The following is an 18,214-nucleotide window of genomic DNA, read 5'->3' as shown; positions in this document are numbered from 1 at the left end:
GATGCTTAACCAACTGAGCCACCCAGGTGCCCCTGTGAAGAAATTATTCTTAAGAAATCCAGGCAGTTCCATGAGACAAATGAGAACTCCTAATTTTCTCATATCACAGCTTGTGAATCAATTTAGAAATAAAAGAAAAAGAGAAGGGAAAAAGGTTGGAACACAGAGAGGGAAAAACTTAGTAAAATGAGGAACTAAATTGTACTGAGTGGTTGAAAAAATAAGAATTCCGGGAAATAAATGAGAGACACAAACTCTATGTCTACAATCTGCTTAAAAAAAACAAAACACAATTTCTGACACTAAGACTTTGAGGCTTGCAATCCTGGGAAATTCTTCAACCGCAGGACAATTGGACCTTTTCTAACCGCCATCGCAGAGAATCTCTTCAGAGCCCCCTTTATATCTTTGTTCCTCAGGCTGTAGATGAAGGGGTTCAGCATGGGCGTGACCACCGTGTACATCACCGAGGCTGTGGCACTTGAGTGGGAGCTCTGGGTAACAGCAGAGCTGAGGTACACTCCTAGGCCCGTACAATAAAATACGGAAACAACCGAGAGGTGAGATGCACAGGTGGAAAATGCTTTATACTTGCCCTGAGCTGATGAGATCCCACGTATGGAGGAAAGTATCTTGGAGTAAGAGTAAAGGATCCCAATGAAAGGACCGCCACCCACTAGGATAGCTGCAAAATACATCACCAAGTTGTTAAGAAAGGTGTCAGAACAGGCAAGTTGGATCATCTGATTGAGTTCACAGGAAAAATGGGGGATTTCCAAGCCTGTCCAGAAGGACAGCCGCAACACCATTGAAGTTTGCAACAAGGAACGCAGGACACTCGTGACCCAGGACACCAGGACCAGCAGTGCACAGAGCCGGGGGTTCATGATGACCGTGTAGTGCAGGGGGTGACAGATGGCCACAAACCTGTCATAGGCCATCACACTCAGGAGAAAGTCGTCCATCCCTGCAAAGGTACGAAAAAGTTCATCTGTGTGATGCAGTCCTCATAGGTTATGACTTTGGTCTGGGTCTGCATGTTCCAGAGCATCTTCGGGACAGTGGTGGAGGTGAAGCAGATGTCCGAAAAGGACAGGTTGGCCAGGAAGAAGTACATGGGGGTGTGGAGGTGGGAGTCAGAGCTAATGGCCAGGAGGATGAGCAGGTTCCCAAACACAGTGATCAGGTACATGGAGAGGAAAAGTCCAAATATGAGGGGCTGCAGTTCTGGACCCTCTGAAAACCCCAGAAGCAGAAATTCTGATGTCCGTGTATCATTTCCTGGTTCCATGAGGTTGCACTGACCACGAGGAAAGACAATGGGAGACATCATTAATTTTCACATGAACAGTATCACTCACATTGTTGCAATGCTACGATTTATATTTTGTGGTCAAGAGGTTGTAGTGAGGGTCAAACATATTCCAGGCATTGTCGAGGCAATGAGTCCGGGAAAATCAAAAGCCAGTATAATCCAGTGATGGAGAATGAACAGAAGGAAATCAAAATATCAATAGGACATCAGAGGGTGTCGAGTGCTGTGAAGAGAACAAGAGTAGGTGTAAAGGAGAGTGTGGATACAAGTGTTATTTTGTAATTGGTGTTCAGTCAAGAACAGTGAACAAGGCGACATCTGAACAGAGACCTCAGGGAAAGGAAGGCAGGAGCCACGAGCATCTCTGGGGAAGTGTGTGCTGGCTGAGGGAATGGCCTCTGCTAAGGCCCCGAGGATGATCCTACTTTGAGCTACGTGGGTCCCAAACAGGAAGCATGTGTAGGAAGGGGAGTGAACAGGAGGGAAATCAGAGACGGTGTGAGGCAATTTCAAGGAAATGGGCGCTGCTGGTTAACCCTCAAGAAAACAGAGTCACTCACCCACACTATGTACTGCTTGTATTTTAGACTCTCCTTGCAAAGTCTCCTGTAAATTGACATCGAGCCCTCCTGAGTACTGTGTGTTGATTGAGTTCTGGCTTCTGTATTCACCTTAGAACATATTAGACCGTGTACCCCTGTTCTGAGGATGAATCCCACTCCCAAAAGCATGCACACACACACACACACACACCCCAAATGATTGTTTCTCTGGCTGTGTTCTTACCATGACTTCTCACCCCCAGCCCCCGTGATTAAGTTTAGAGGGAGTATAACTCAAGCTGGCCAGATCCATAATCATTCCCCTAAACAATGTAAAATGTTACCTGAATTCCAATGAACAAGCTTCCCGTGAAGAAATAACATTGACAAGTCAGACTGGCATGTTCATTTTCTTTCCTGTATTTAAAGTTTTTAACGTTTATTGATTATTGAGACAGAGAGAGACAGAGCGTGAGTGGGGGAGGGGAGGAGAGAGAGGGAGACACAGAATCCGCAGCAGGCTCCAGGCTCCGAGATGTCAGCACAGAGTCCGACGCGAGGCTGGAACTCACAGACCGCGAGATCATGACCTGAGCCGAAGTCAGACGCACACCCATCAGCCTTTTATAATACAGAAAATCCCACGCAGGCTCCACGCTCGGCATGGGGACTGATGCATGGTTTGATCTCACGAACCATGAGATCATGACCTGAGTCGAAAGCAAGAGTCAGATGCTCACGGACTGAGCCCCCCAGGCACCACTGTATTCCAATTTAGTTGGTGAAGGTTGTTTCCTAAAGGCTGGCACAGGTGGCTATCCATCTGAAAGAAAAGAAAGTTTCCCTAGTACGCACATTTTAACAATTCAGAGGATTAGAGATCTTGCAGTAAATGGAAAAAGTACATTTTCAGTGAACGTGCATAAAAACGCGGATATAAGCCACAGGTGAGCAAAATCATTGTAATTAAGGCAGGAAAGTCAGAAGTAAGAAGATAGATATATTTAGCTATTAAAATTTAAATCATTTTGTGGACATAATATCCAACCCAAGGCAATAAACGGTAATCTGTGAACTTCATGTGAAATGCTGCTAGCTGCGGAATAGGCATAGACTATGGACATATAATAACAACAGACATGTAACAATGAACCTGGTGATCAAATATGTACATATTGGCTCAAATTCAGTAACTGTTGAAGAAAACAAGATCTCTCAAGCAGACTGGGTTGAAATTTTTAAACAGGTAGAAAAAAGAGATTCTCTAATTTTTCTGGGAGGAATGCGAACCACTGCAATGTTGAGAAAACAACTGAAGACAGCTACAAATGTGAAAACACAGATATGCTTTAACTCAGAGATTCTCAGTCTCGGCACCTTTGACGTTCTGATCCAGACTGGCCTCTGTGCTGTGTGTCCTGGGCTTTGAACGTGTTTAGAGCATCCCTGGCCCTTCCTGAGCCCACCCCCCCCCCCACCATGTGACACCCAAATAAGTCGTGTCCCCCTGAGGGACAGTATTGCCTCCAGTGGAGCACCAGATTTTTCACATAACAATCTCAAAATATTTTTGTAGAATGGTCATAAGAGCAATGCATCGAGAAAAGCTAGGAAAAGCTTTGGAAGTGTGAGTACCACAGCCGTATCATGAAATATTATGCAGATATTGAAATAAAGAATCAGCTTTTCCCTAGTTGGTTGGAGACAAGTCCATGAGGTAGTTTTGAGGAAGAAGGAAGAGTGGACGCACGTAGAAGAAAAGACTACCCTAAAACCTAAAGAGCGTTTATGTTGTCCACAGGCCACTATTCATTCATCCGTCTGGTTATGAATGTGTATGTGTGCCTAAGATAACAAGAGAAGATTTATGAGAATTTCAAGAATAAAGACTTCCAGGAGGAGTGAAATTAGGGCAAGTTTCAAAACAACTGTGTGAAACAAAATTATGTGAGACTCTAAAAGCGACTTACAAAAGGCATAAAATGATTTAGTGGTATCGAGGTGGGCCACTGATTTCAGATCACACTTCCAAACACGTGGAAAGAAAAGAATGCGATAGAATCACCTTTATCACTGGGGAAGGAGCCGTATCTAAATGATAAATGTTTTCTTATAACGATACATGGATTCAAATATGCTTATGGAGAGTAAGGTGATCTTCAGTCAAATGTAAAGAAGCCGTGGTAGTCAGAGATAACGCAACTTCCAGAAATAGATCTTTTCACAACGGGCCAAAAGGAACTGTAGGGAATAACAGAGATGGGAAGGCACGTGGAAATGTGTATAAACAGTGATTTGTGAGCAATGTACAAAATACCACGTATGCTCCTTTTTGTTTATAGCAAGAATTTGCAAGTGAAGAGTATTAATGACAACTCAGTATAGGATAATGAAGGAAGGCAAATAAATAAATACATAAGTAAATAAATAAATAACAAGAGAGAACACAGTATAACCGAGTGACAGATTTGACCCCATATTACTAATGAACACAGTCCTATATGTCTATGTCACAGTGCGTATATGTCTATATGTACACAATAGAACTCAATGGTAAACGGCAAAGTGGGGAAAATAACACCGAACACCCCATCCACTTCCTTTTTAGAAAGAATGCAATCAGAAATGGAAGTAGCACCTCCCCGACTCCACTGTACACATGCAAAGACCCGTTAGAGACAATGCGTAAATGAGGCAACCAAGGAATAACTAACCCACAAATATAGTCAACTTCGTAGATAATGAAATCACTGCAAAGCAAAGCTAGGTAACCATAGTTTTTGCTTATCACATCATGGCAGTCATACGAATATCCAGAGTAAGAGCACGTTGTGAAAATATATGTCTCATGAATTAATGTTGCAAGGTCATATATGTAAGCAGTAAATTGGTCTAGATATTTCTCATCAATATGGAAACGTAGCCCAGTATGCCCCATTTGTTTAATGTTTTGTTATTTATTTTGAGACAGGGTGTGTGACCGGGGGAGAGGCAGAGAGGGAGAGAGACACAGGATCCAAAGCAGGTTCCAGTCTCTGAGCTGTCAGCCAGAGTCCGATGCAGGGTGGACCTCACAAACCATAAGATCATGACCTGACCCGAAATCAAGAGTTTGCAGCTTAACCCACTGAGCCACTGGCGCTCGAACTCACAGACCACGAGATCATGACCTGAGCTGAAGTCAGACGCTCAACCAACTGAGCCACCCAGGCGCCCCTCTATCAATTGCATATTAACTCAAACATTTATTCTTTTTATATCAACACTCTTCAAATTTCACTCATTTCCTTTCAACATAAAATAAGAGGTCATAAATGAGTCTGTGTTCATTTTTTAAATTTTTGTTTGAGAATAAGAGTTGTGTGAGTGGAGGAGGGGCAGAGGGAGAGATTGAGAGAGAGAGAGAGAGAGAAAGAGAGAGAGAGAGAGTCCTAAGCAAGTTCCATGCTCAGTGTGGCGGGAAACCCAATTCCACGAGCCCAGGGGAAATCAAGAGTCAGACATTCAGCCAACTGAGCCACTCGGGTGCCCCATTGAGTCTGCTTAAAATGAATAAACAAGCACGCAAAACAGCAGAATCCGATCCATAAAATGAGAATAAACTCGTGGTTGTCAGAGGGGGGTGGGGAGGATGGGTGAAGGGCAGTGGGAGGTACAGGCTTCCAGTTGTGGAATAAATGAGTCACGGAAATCAAAGGCACAGCGGACAGAATATAGTCAATGATATTGCAATGGCCCGGTAGGCTGACAGCCAGCAGCTGCCTTTGTGCTGAGCACCGCATAGTGTACAGAGAAGTTGAATCTCTACGTCGTACACACGAAACTCGTGTCACATTGTGTGCCAAGTACTCTCAGATAATAATATTTTTAAAATGATTCTGTGTTGAGTAACCATGTGTAGGTGTGTTTATTTGAAATAGAAATGTATACAGAGAAACACATATATATGCATAATACAACTTTACGGCTGAGCATTTTCTTCAGACTCAACGAAATATGTCCGCACACTTCATTTATTTCTTACAATATCCATTTGAAGTTATGTTTACGGTCCCAAGTTACTTTCAGAAATAAAGAAGCTGAGGCCAAGCGAGATTACATTTTAACAATTGGATTAAGAAATCATCAAGGTTGTGCATTTTCTTGAAGAACATCAAATAGGAATGTGCAGTAGGTACTTTAGTTTTTGTATGGCTCCCTTAATTCATCAAATCATATGTTCCAAATAGATGCAGTTTATAGCACATGATTATACCCCCACTAAATTAGTTAGAAGGGAAAAAAATCTAGCAGCGTACGGATCAGTGTGAAATATAGAGCAGAGGTAGCTGATTCATACTGAGTCATGACAGGAGCTTTTTTTTCTCAGTAGGAAGAAAGCAAAGTGTCATGTATGAATACAGGAACAGTAGATGTAAATTAAAATCATTCACTTTTGATATTCTTTTTTTCCCTGTAAAACATAAGATAAAAATGCACTCGGAAATCGAGTTAACTGATCATATACTTGTTCAGAAGAGAAGTGCCCCATGGTCACACATGACATCATGGATGAGCCTTAGGAACAATGTAGAGTCGGGCGCCTGAGTGACTCAGTCGATTGAGTGTCCAACTTCGGCTCAGGTCATGATCTCACAGCTTGTGGGTTCAAGCCCTGTGTCAGGCTCGGTGCTGCCAGCTCGGAGCCTGGAGCCTGCTTCGGATTCTGTGTCTCCCCCTCTCTCTCTGCCCATAACCCACTCGCATCCTGTCTCTGCCTCTCTCAAAACAAATAAAGTTTAAGAAAAAATTTTAAAAAAAGAAACAGCGTAGAGTCTCACAGCTCACTATAGATTCACGAGGAGACAGGCAGAGCTCAGAACAATCCCCAACATACAATATCATTTGGTAATAAAAGCATTACATTAAATCATTTTCTTTTAAATGGCTTGTTATGCAGCAATGGCTAACTGATTCAATGATCACGGTGAACAGAAGTAAGGACAATTATAATCTGCTGCTGACTGTTCTTGGTATTTATTCTTGTATTTGAAGCTGCATTCATGGTACCTCTGTTATTTCAGTTTAGTTCAGACAACTGCATATAAAACCTCTCACTGAGAAGCACCTTAGTGGCTCAGTCGGTCGAGTCTCCAACTCTTGATTTTGGCTCAGGTTGTGATCTCAAAGTCATGAGATCAAGCCCCGTTCAACTTGGAGCCTGCTTAACATTGTATCTCTGTCTCCCTCTCTGCCTCTTCCCCTCTCTTCTACTCAGTCCCCCTCTCCCTCTCTCTCTCTCTCTCTCTAAAAAACAAACAAACAACAACAACAAAAACAACAACAAAACAACTACCTCTCATTGAGGGTCATTTCCCCATAGCCAGGAAAGATTGAAAATGTATGCATTATTGTGTTCATCATATTAAAGGGCATCTGGAGTCTAAGATCGTATTCTAAAGTCAATCTATCTATTAAAGATGTTGTTCCATAAAGACTTCTCTTGGAGACGCGTATTTGGTGCACACTTGAGTAAGGAAGTGACTGTCGTACACATTGTGGACAACAAGGTACTAAGAGACCAGGATCCTAATGAGGAGAATAAAACCCATGTATATGACACATTAATATATTAAGTGTCCACTATTAAGAAGAGCAGTTAAGATACTGATATACAAAGGAACTTCAGACATATAAGCGACAAAAACATAGCCTCAGATATTTTTCTACTTTAAAATCATATATATTTGTCATAAAGTGTGGTTGTTTCCATAGGTGGCGTATCAATCATGACAGTTCTTTTTGTTTGTTTGTTTCAAGTTTTTATTTAAATTCTAGTTAGTGAACATGTAGTGTAGTGTTGGTATCAGGAGTAGAATTTAGTGATTCATCACTTACATACAACACCCAATGCTCACCCCAACAAGTGCCCTCCCTAATGCCCATTGCCCATTTAGACCATCACCCACCCAGTTCCGCCCACCAATCCTAAGACATACAGAGAGCTAACCAGTGGTAATCGTGGCATTAAAAAAACACGTATGAAAGAAAAATTATTTGGTGTGACTCAATTGTTTGAGAAAGATTATTTTTTAAAAACATCTATGTTGCCTCAAGGTAAATGAACATTTCCAAATATTTCAGATTCATGGTTGGAAATAAAATTCAGAAAGTGGGAAATACAAGGGAAAAATCTGTAGGATATCAGAGAGAGCAGAGCTTCATAGAATGAGTTACATACATGGCATATGGAAGTTGAGGACAAGGAAATAAACGGAAAGAGGAATACTACATCTACAGTCTGAATAAAGACCACAATCTCTGAACCAGAGGCTTTGACCCCTGCAATCATAGGCATTTCTTCAATCTTATGACGATTGGCCATGCAACGGTCTCCTTCCCAAAGAATGCTTTCAGAGCCCTTTTCATGTCTTTGTTCCTCAAGCTGTAGATGAAGGGGTTCAGCATGGGTGTGACCACCGTGTACATCACCGAGGCTGTGGCACTTGACTGTGAGCTGTGGGTAGCAGCAGAGCTCATGTACACGCCGAGCATCGTACAGTAAAATAAACACACGACCGACAGGTGAGACGCACAGGTGGAAAACGTTTTATACTTGCCCTTAGCTGATGCAATCCCACGTATAGAGGAAACTATCTTGGAATAAGAGTAAAGGATCCCAGCAAAAGGACCACCACCCAGCAGGACAGCTGCAAGATACATCACCACGTTATTAACAAAGGTGTCAGAACAGGCAAGTTGGATCATCTGATTGAGTTCACAGAAAAAGTGGGGGATTTCCACCTCTGTACAGAAGGACAGCTGAAACGCCATTAAGGTTTGTAACAAGGAATACAGAACACTCATGATCCAGGACACCAGAACCAGCAGTCCACAGAGCTGGAGGTTCATGATGACCGTGTATTGCAGGGGGTGGCAGATGGCCACAAACCGGTCATAGGCCATCACACTCAGGAGGAAGATGTCCATCACAGCAAAGAGTATGGAAAAATAAATCTGTGTGATGCAGTCCTCATAGGTTATGACTTTGCTCTGAGTCCGGATGTTCACCAGCATCTTCGGGACGGTGGTGGAGGTGAAGCAGATGTCTACAAAGGACAGGTTGGCCAGGAAGAAGTACATGGGCGTGTAGAGGTTGGGGTCTGTGCTGATGGCCAAGATGATGAGTAGGTTCCCAAACACAGTGATCAGGTACATGGAGAGGAAAAGCCCAAATAAGAGGGGCTGCAGTCCTGGTTCCTCTGAAAATCCCAGAAGAAGAAACTTTGAAATTTGTGTTTCATTGCTTGGTTCCATGTGGTGGAGGTGACTTCTGGGAAAGAGGGAAATAAAATAACACAAATTTGTATTAGTCGCAAAATTGAAATGCTACTGTTTTTTTATTATGCAGTCCAGAAATTCCTTTTAATATGTTGTGCACGGATATGGTCCCCTTTAGGGAATCGTCGCTGCCACATCTGATATATTTTTATTGTCAATCAGCTTCTTTCCTAAGAAATCATTTTTTTATACTTTTCCTGAGAAATGCTTCAAGTATTCAGGAATGTAAATTGAGTGCTGACCAGGTTTCAGGCACCATCTAGGCAATGAGTATAGAGTGCTGAAGAACAAAAATCCCTACAGCGATGGAGAAAAAATATGTAAGCAAAGAAGACAGTAATACAATTATGTTTTGATACAATTATCTTTTGATTATCTCACCTTTTTGATGGTGAGGTGTGCTAAGAGGAAATAGAAAACAGGGATAAAGCAGAGAGCAAATAGGGCATTCTATCTTAATGGCATTTAGGCAAATTCTGTACACAGGTGGCATTGGAACACAGACGTCATGTAAGACAGAGACATAGACACAGGATTCTGGGGGAAGTGTGTGCCTGGCAGAGGGAATGGCCAGTGCAAAGACCCTGAGGAAGGTACTTGTTTCAAATGTTCAAGCAAAAAAGCAAAGCCAGCGCTGCAGGGAATGATCTTGAGGGACAGTGATGACAGACTCTGTCACACATGTGAGGAGGGATGTGGCCTCTCTGCGACAACTGTGACCTCCAGGCACAGGGCCGTCCTTGTCCACACTGCCTCTCCCTCGGTATTCATCGTGCTGCAAAGCCATCCCATGAATTGACACAGATCCCCGTCTTGGTGCCTGCTCTTGACTGAGTTCTGGCCCGTGTATGGTGTCACCTTGGGACTGAGGAGTCCTGGCCCCTGTTGTGAGGACTGCTCACCCTCTACAAGTCACACACGCACAGGACACCGTGGTCTTCTAGGTTGTGAATTTCCCTGTCCTCACAGCCCCCACATTCCTGGTTATGCTGGGAATGGATACAACCCAAGGAGACCCGATCAGCCATCTTTCCCCTGCAAAGTGTAGAAATGGTTCCCAGAAATGCTAATTCTTAAGCCTCCCATGGACCAATCACCATGGAGCTCCATACTGGAATGTTAATTTTCCGCTGTGATTTACACCAATGTAACAAAGTCTGCTCAGTAAATGAAAGAGACAGAGAGTGAGATACAGAGGGAATGAAATCGATGAGGGAGATCAAGGATCTCATAAGCTGGGGTGGTCCCTGAGAGACTGTGAGGAAGAAATATCTCCCTTGCTTCCCCCCGCCCCGCCCGGTTACATTCCCTGATGCCCAGCAAAAATAATAAGAGAATGAAACAAACTTGTTTAAAAGACAGATAGTGATATATTCATGGTGTACTTGTACAAAACTATATAGATAAAAATATAAATAGATATAAATGTTAACATATCCATTTATATTATACATCAAGAAAAACGAGCAAAGGGATAAACCAGTACAATCAAAGTTGGGCATTTTTATATCAAGCCTAGAAGACATTTTCCTGTACCTCCTGCATCATTATATGACTGATTTATTTCTACGTGATTGATAGGGGATGAGGTTAGCTCCTTTCTCCCTCTTCTTATGTGGCACCTTTTCATTGATATTCCTGGGCTTTGAGTAAAGATCTTTCTTTCTCAAACCCAATGGACACCCTCTAATCCTCATTCTGGATCTCATCCAACATGCAAAGGACTCCCCAGACCATGCTCTGTAAATCCTGCCCACATCATGACAGTCTCAGTGCTACACTGTAACATCCAGAAGAGCAGGGACTTTATCCTCTCTGTTCATTTCTGTTTTTCACCAACTTAGTTGAATATATGTTTTCTATAAAAAGATATAAGACTATGAAAAGTTATAGAATGGAAAGAATAAAGGATCTGGCAACCAGGTTAAAATAGTAGCTTGAAAACAACTGTCATAAGCAAAGTTGTATGAAAAATAAAAGCAAACTGGAACAGGTAAAAATAACAATCATTAGTAATACCAACATGGATTAATAACTAAATTGTGAAACACCATGAAAGAATATGACATATAATGTCTCTAGAATGTTCTGGCCCATGGCAGATGCTCAGTTATTATTTGTTGAATGAATCAGGAATTAGGTCTCAGTGTATAAGGACATTTCCTATATGGCAAGGTCGTATTTCAGTTTCTTTGGGAAGAGATGAATAGCTAAGTAACAGCTAGAATAAATGGATATCTGGAAAAACATTAAATTGGTCCCCTCCCTCAGACACATTACCGACACCAGAGGGATAATGACTTCAGTGTAAATGTAACCATACAACATATCAAACATCAAGAAAACTGGGGCGCCTGGGTGGCGCAGTCGGTTAAGCGTCCAACTTCAGCCAGGTCACGATCTCGCGGTCCGTGAGTTCGAGCCCCGCGTCGGGCTCTGGGCTGACGGCTCAGAGCCTGGAGCCTGTTTCCGATTCTGTGTCTCCCTCTCTCTCTGCCCCTCCCCCGTTCATGCTCTGTCTCTCTCTGTCCCAAAAATAAATAAACGTTGAAAAAAAAAATTAAAAAAATAAATAAATAAAAAAAATAAAAAAAAAACATCAAGAAAACTGCATATAATATTTACAGGTGGGAAAAACCACTAAAATAAAGCAAGAAACTCAGCAGTAAGAAGATAGGAATATTTAAATCAAGTTAAACATTTTTATGGTCAAAGAATGTTTCCAAAGTCGACTGAGAAGCAATGATCTGAGGAAATCTTTTGAAATGCTAAAAAAAAAAGCAGGGGAGGGGGAATAGCATATGGCCATATAATAATCAGAAAGGTCATCAAATATATGACATTTGCTGAAACTGAGGGATAGATTAAGAAACAACAGGAAATGTCTTCTTCACCCAGGAATGGGGGAAAAAACTTAGAGCAGTGTTACATTGTGTGTGGTTGGAACTTTTCTTTAATGTTTATTTTTGAGAGAGAGAGAGAGAGACAGAGTGCAAGTGGGGAGGGGCAGAGAGAGAGGGAGACACAGAATCCAAAGAAGGTTCCAGGCTCTGAGCTGTCAGCATAGAGCCTGGCGCGGGGCTCGAACTCATGGACTGTGAAATCATGACCTGAGCCAAAATCAGATGCTTAACTGACTGAGCCTCCCAGGCACCCCTGTGGTTGGACTCTTAAGCGGGTCGTCTTGGGGTTACACTGAATTTGCTGGTGGAAAAGTGGGTGTTACAGGTTGAAGGCAGGACCTGAAAGCAGCTATATTACAAATATTCATATTTTTAATGCAGGGTTTCTACGTCTCTGCCTATGGACATCCTGACCAGAGCCTGCCCAGTGCTGAGGTCTGTGTATCTTAGGATGTTTAGAGCATCCCTTTCATGATAAAGAATATGAAGGACTCTCAAAAGTGTTCGTAGCAGCCATTCTGCAAAACTGGCACAGTCACTGAATAAATACATCCATTACTTACGCAAGCAAATAAACACAGTGATCACTTGCTATGGACTAAGTTGAATTGGCCCCCGGGTGATGATGGATTAATGTTCTCGGACAACCCTGTCATCCACGGTGCACGGGGCTGTTGGACTCACCTGGCTGGGTGTCTGACAGGAAGGTCTCCGCGTGAAACGGAATTCCTCCCAGGACAGCAGGTAACAGGGACTAAGGCTCTGTCCTCAGCGGAGACAGCAGGGGGGACTGAAGCATCATTCCCAGCCAGAATTAGGACTCAGAACAAACAGACAAAAACCACTCGCCTTCCTGTCCAAGGTCTCACGGGCTGACAGGAGACCAGAGGGTATTTATACCTCCCTGTATCTGCTCATTAGGCGCATTTCCCTCTTGGTACTCCAACCTCTATGCGTATGATTCCCAATGGAAAGCTGCTCTGGACATAAAGGATTTTTTCCTGATGAATCTCAGTTCCCAAAAGACTAGGTTAGAGATCAAGTGAATCCAGTTCTTTTCTTTTTTCTCCTTTTCCCTGAACTTGCCCTCTTCCTGTTATGTAAATCTCCTAGCACGTTATCTCAGCGCACAGTTACACTTTTCTCCAGCTCTAAGAAGGAAGAACACACCTGGCTTAGGTCTCTCTAACTTCAAAACCTTGACTGGTCTCGGGGACCCAGCTGCCCTTCTTCTTCTTCTTCTTCTTCTTCTTCTTCTTCTTCCTCTTCTTCTTCTTCTTCTTCATCTTCCTTGTCTTCTTCTATGGGAGAAAAAGTACCAGGGAGGGGCAGGAGAGACAGGCAGAGAGATAATCATAAGCAGGCTCCTCACTCTCAATGCAGAACCTGATGGGGGCTCAATCTCCAGGTTCCTGAGATTAGGACCTGAGCCGAAATCAAGAGTCAGATGCTCAGCCAACTGAGTCACCCAGCATCCCTAGTGTCTATTCTTTAAAAAAATATTTTTGGGGCGCCTGGGTGGCGCAGTCGGTTAAGCGTCCGACTTCAGCCAGGTCACGATCTCGCGGTCCGTGAGTTCGAGTCCCCCATCAGGCTCTGGGCTGATGGCTCAGAGCCTGGAGCCTGTTTCCGATTCTGTGTCTCCCTCTCTCTCTGCCCCTCCCCCGTTCATGCTCTGTCTCTCTCTGTCCCAAAAATAAATAAACGTTGAAAAAAAAATTAAAAAAAAATATTTTTAATGTTTATTTATTTTTGAGATACAGAGAGAGACAGAGCATGATCAGGGGAGGGGCAGAGAGAGAGGGAGACAGAATCCGAAGCAGGCTCCGGGCTCTGAGCTATCAGCACAGAGAAGCACAGAGAACTGGGTTCTTCTGATAATAAACCTTGGGTTCTACACACACTGGCTTCAAGACACTTTTGCCATCACAATTAGGAATTTCTTACATTATCACAAGGTAAAAGCTGTCAGTTGGTCCCTTGTTATTAAATGTTTAATTATAACAGATGTATTTAAATATTTTACGTACTACAATGTGAGCTTGACATCTCATAGGGATAGTTGGATTCAATTTTTATAAACATACCTAAGGAAGTACATTTATGAGCTCCATTCTACATTGTAGAAATGGCGCTTGGTCATTTCTAGTCATCTGTCTAAATTTAATACCTGAGTATGTGGTGACCCTAGAGTTTGATTCTGTCAGGATGCTTCTAGTTCTCAAACTCTGGGGCAGTGGTTCACAGCCAGAAATGAATTTTCCCCTGAGGATGTCTGTCAAAGTCTGAAGGGAAGCTGCCAAACACCTACAATTCAAAGGAAAGCACCCCCTAAAATATTATCCTACCACAATTGTCGATCATAAAAGGTGAGAAACCCAGCTACACCAGCAGTTCTCCAACTTCAATGCGTGTGTGCATTCACACAGATCCCACTACAAATGCAGAATCTGAAATCCCATCCTGGGTGGCCCAGAGATTCTGCATTTCTACCAGCTCCTGGGTGATGCTAAACTGTGGGTCTGGGTCTGTGGGCCACTCTTTGATTAGCAAGGCTGGGATCTTGTGTTAAAGACAGGTGTAGGTATTTTCAAGTCTTCTGCACCAAATGGTGTCCTTGCATGCATGTCATTTTGAAGGAATAATGTATTCACTCTTTCTTCAGTCTGTGTCAATTCTGTGCTTATTGCTTTTCTAAGTGACAAAAATAATACATTTATGAAAAAGACTTTGTAGTGGGCAGAATAAGGCCCTTCCAAATATGTCCACATCCTAATTCCCAGGGCCTTTAACATGTTATTTTTGATAGCAACGTAGGATTAAGGTAGCAGACTAAACAGGGCTGTGAATTAGCTGCCATGGAGATAAAAGGATCAGCTGTGATTCTCTAGGTGGGACTAGGGTAGTCAGGATGGTCCTCCAAATGTTGAGGATGGAGACAAAAGAGTTGATGTCAGAGATTTTGAGAACGCTCTCCTGCTGGCCATGAAGGTGGCGGAAGAGCCATGAGCCAAGAAGTGCAGGTGGCCAGCAACAGAGACTGCAATTGGAAAGGAAACACATTCTCCCCTGAGCCTCTAGAAGAACCACAACCCTGAAGACACCTTGCTATCAGCCGGACGAGACTCCTTCGAAGCTTCTGACCCCAGAACCGTAAGAACCTGTATGTGTTTGTCTTCAGCAGCTAGTGTGGGAATGATTTATAACAGCAGTAGGAATCTCACAGGGACATAGTCAATAAAATTATTTGAGGGAACCGAGTTTAAGCTTCTCCATTCATCAGCTTCCCCATTCATCAGCTTCCCTTGGTTAAGGTCAATTGACATTTAAAGAACCACATTATGGAGAAGAAATTATATCAATTTGGAGATATTCTGCCTAGCACCTGGTAGAGTGAATTCCTGGGGCATAAATGTGAGTGTGGTCTGACTATGATGCTCTTGAGGTAGCGAGATAGGCAAGCAACTCATGATCAAAATTTAGGTCACTCACATCTTCTTTATCCATTCATCAATCCACGGACATTTGGGCTCTTTGCATAACTGGCTATTGTTAATAACACTGCTATAAACATTGGGGTACATACGCCCCTTTAAGGGATCAAGAGGATGTGGCATATATATATATATATATATATATATATAATGGAATATTAGTGATCAAAACGAATGAAATCTTCCATTTGCAACAATGTGGTTGGAACTAGAGTGTATTATGCTAAGCAAAATATGTCCATCAGAGAAAGATAAATATAATATGATTTCACTCATATGTGAAACTTAAGAGACAAAACCGATGAACATAGGGGAAGGGAAGGAAAACTAAGATGAAAACAGAGAGGGAGGCAATTTATAAGAGACTCAAAAATACAGAGAACAAATTCAGGGTTGCTGTAGAGGAAGTGGGTGGGGGGAGGGGCTAAATGGGTGATGGGCATTAGGGAGGGCACTTGTTAAGACGAGTACTGGGAGTTATATGTGAGTGATGTATCACTGGGTTCTACTCGTGAAACCAACACTGCACTGTATGTTAACTAACTTGAATTGAAATGAATAAATGTAAGGTGTGCTTGGGTGGCTCAGTCAGTTAAGCATCCGACTTCGGCTCAGGTCATGATCTCACAGCTCTTGAGCTCAACCCTATGTCGGGCTCTGTGCTGACAGCTTAAATTCTATGTCTCTGCCCCTCTCTGCCCCTCCCCAGCTCAGGCCATCTCTCTCTCTCTCTCTCCCCCTCTTAAAAATAAAAAAAATATTTAAAAATATAAATTATTTGGTTTTTTATCTGTAATATTTTATTATGTGTCTCTAAAAGAACTCTATTTTTGGCATGCCTGGGTGCCTCAGTGGGCTGAGCGTCCAACTTTGGCGCAGGTCATGATCTTGCGGTTGACAATTTCAAGCACCGCATCAGGCTCTGTGAGATTATGTTTTTTTCACTTATATGTCGAAGTTCCTTTGTATATCAGTATCTTCACTGCTCTTCTTAATAGTGGACACTTAATATATTAATGTGTCCTATAGATGGGTTTTATTCTCCTCATTAGGATCCTGGTCTCTTAGTACCTTGTTGTCCACAATGTGTACAACAGTCACTTCCTTACTCAAGTGTTCACCAAATATGCATCTCCAAGAAAAGTTTTCATGGAACAACAAACTTCAATAAATAGATTGACTTTAGAATATGATCTCAGACTCTAGATGTCCTTTAATATCCAGAAGCAAAATTTTATTTTATTTTATTACTTTTTTAAATTTAAATGATAGTTAGCTTTGTTGAGTCCAAACAAAATGTTCAGAGGCAAAGTTGTACGTATATATTACATGTGTTTTTTCAGATAAACACATATACGCATATGTACATAAACACAAACTCACTTAAAAGAAATCTTATCTGAGTACAGTTGGCAAGAATGTTGCATTAGTTTCGGGTGCACAACGTAGTGATTCAACTTCTCTGCCCATTATGCGGTGCTCGCCACAGAGGTAGCTGCTGTCTGTTATCATACAAACCCATCCAGTATCATTGACTGTATTCCATACCCCGTGCCTTTTTTACCCCAAGACTCATTAATTCCATAACTGGAAGCCTGTATCTCCCACTATCCTTCACCCATTCTGCCCATCCCCCCACGTCCCCTCAGGCAAACCATGAGGTTTTTTCCTCTGTATTTGTAGGTCTCATTCTGCTTTTTTGTGTGTTTGTTTATTCACTTAAAATTTTTTTAATGTTTCTGCATTTAATTTTGAGAGAGAGGTGTGGGGAGAGGCTGAGAGGGAAAGACAGAGAATACCAAGCAGCCTCATGTCAACACAGACCCTGACATGGGGGTTGAACTCACAAAATGTGAGATTGTGACCTGAGCCAAAATCAAGAGGCAGGTGCTTAACCAACTGAGCCATCCAAGAGCCCAATGTTTATTCATTTTAATAGCAAACTCATACATAATCTCTTATTTTATGTTGAAAGGAAACAAGAGAAAGTTGAAGGTGTAGGTATTAAAAGAGTAAATGTTTGAATTAATATGCATTTAAAAGAATGAAGATGTGTAGACACAAAGATTTCAAGACAGACATAAATGATAGACATACATTTAAAGGATGAATTACATTTCCTGTCATAATGCCTCCAAGACGTCAAAATCTGAAGCATGCTTGCAGTTACGTACTGAGAAATTCTCTACCAGCTAAAGAGGATGAATATCTGTAAATTGATTTTAAATCTCCTTTTCTCCTTAGAGATGAGATTACGATGCAAAATGCCTTTACCCAGGGGAAACTCCGTGAATGAAGGGAGAACCCTAATCTCAGATTCTTAACAAAATTTCATTGGAACAGCATTTGTCGTTTTAAGTCCTAACGCTGATGTAAAATAACTACATTGGTGTTTTAAAATTCATTTATGTTCTTACATTCGATGGATCAGAACCCAGAAGTGGCTCACCTTGGTCTAAAATGAAAATGATTGCAAGGCCTGATTTCTTCCCAAAGCTACCGGGAAGAACCTGTTTACTTTTCTATTCCAAGCTCATATTATACTGCAAGAAAAAAAATCTCACCATATTTCATATAATTAAAAAATTCTTTACAAAGAGGGGCTGAACAGCAGCTCTTAATTGTGATGTGGAATGAAAG

At 42.1% G+C, this 18,214-nt stretch overlaps 2 protein-coding genes across 2 annotated transcripts; both read right to left on the bottom strand.

Moving 5' to 3' along the window:
- Positions 1–302: 302 nt before the first annotated feature.
- On the bottom strand, positions 303–1,291 carry LOC115527775 (olfactory receptor-like protein OLF4). The gene is given in 2 exon segments (XM_030335589.1): positions 303–976; positions 979–1,291. Coding segments are annotated over 2 exon segments (987 nt in total).
- Positions 1,292–8,184: 6,893 nt separating this feature from the next.
- Positions 8,185–9,180, bottom strand: LOC115527767 (olfactory receptor-like protein OLF4). Its single transcript, XM_030335578.1, has one exon. The coding sequence runs from the start codon at positions 9,151–9,153 to the stop codon at positions 8,185–8,187; it is 969 nt and encodes a 322-aa protein (XP_030191438.1). The 5' UTR covers positions 9,154–9,180.
- Positions 9,181–18,214: the final 9,034 nt, after the last annotated feature.

The sequence above is a fragment of the Lynx canadensis genome, chromosome A2, assembly GCF_007474595.2.
Source record: "Lynx canadensis isolate LIC74 chromosome A2, mLynCan4.pri.v2, whole genome shotgun sequence".
NCBI classification, from domain to species: domain Eukaryota; kingdom Metazoa; phylum Chordata; class Mammalia; order Carnivora; family Felidae; genus Lynx; species Lynx canadensis.
This window is presented reverse-complemented; position numbering and strand designations above follow the sequence as displayed.

Bases quoted from the DNA above. Each gene is read 5' to 3' on its own strand.
- LOC115527767 (XM_030335578.1), bottom strand. From the start codon at position 9,153: ATGGAACCAAGCAATGAAACACAAATTTCAAAGTTTCTTCTTCTGGGA.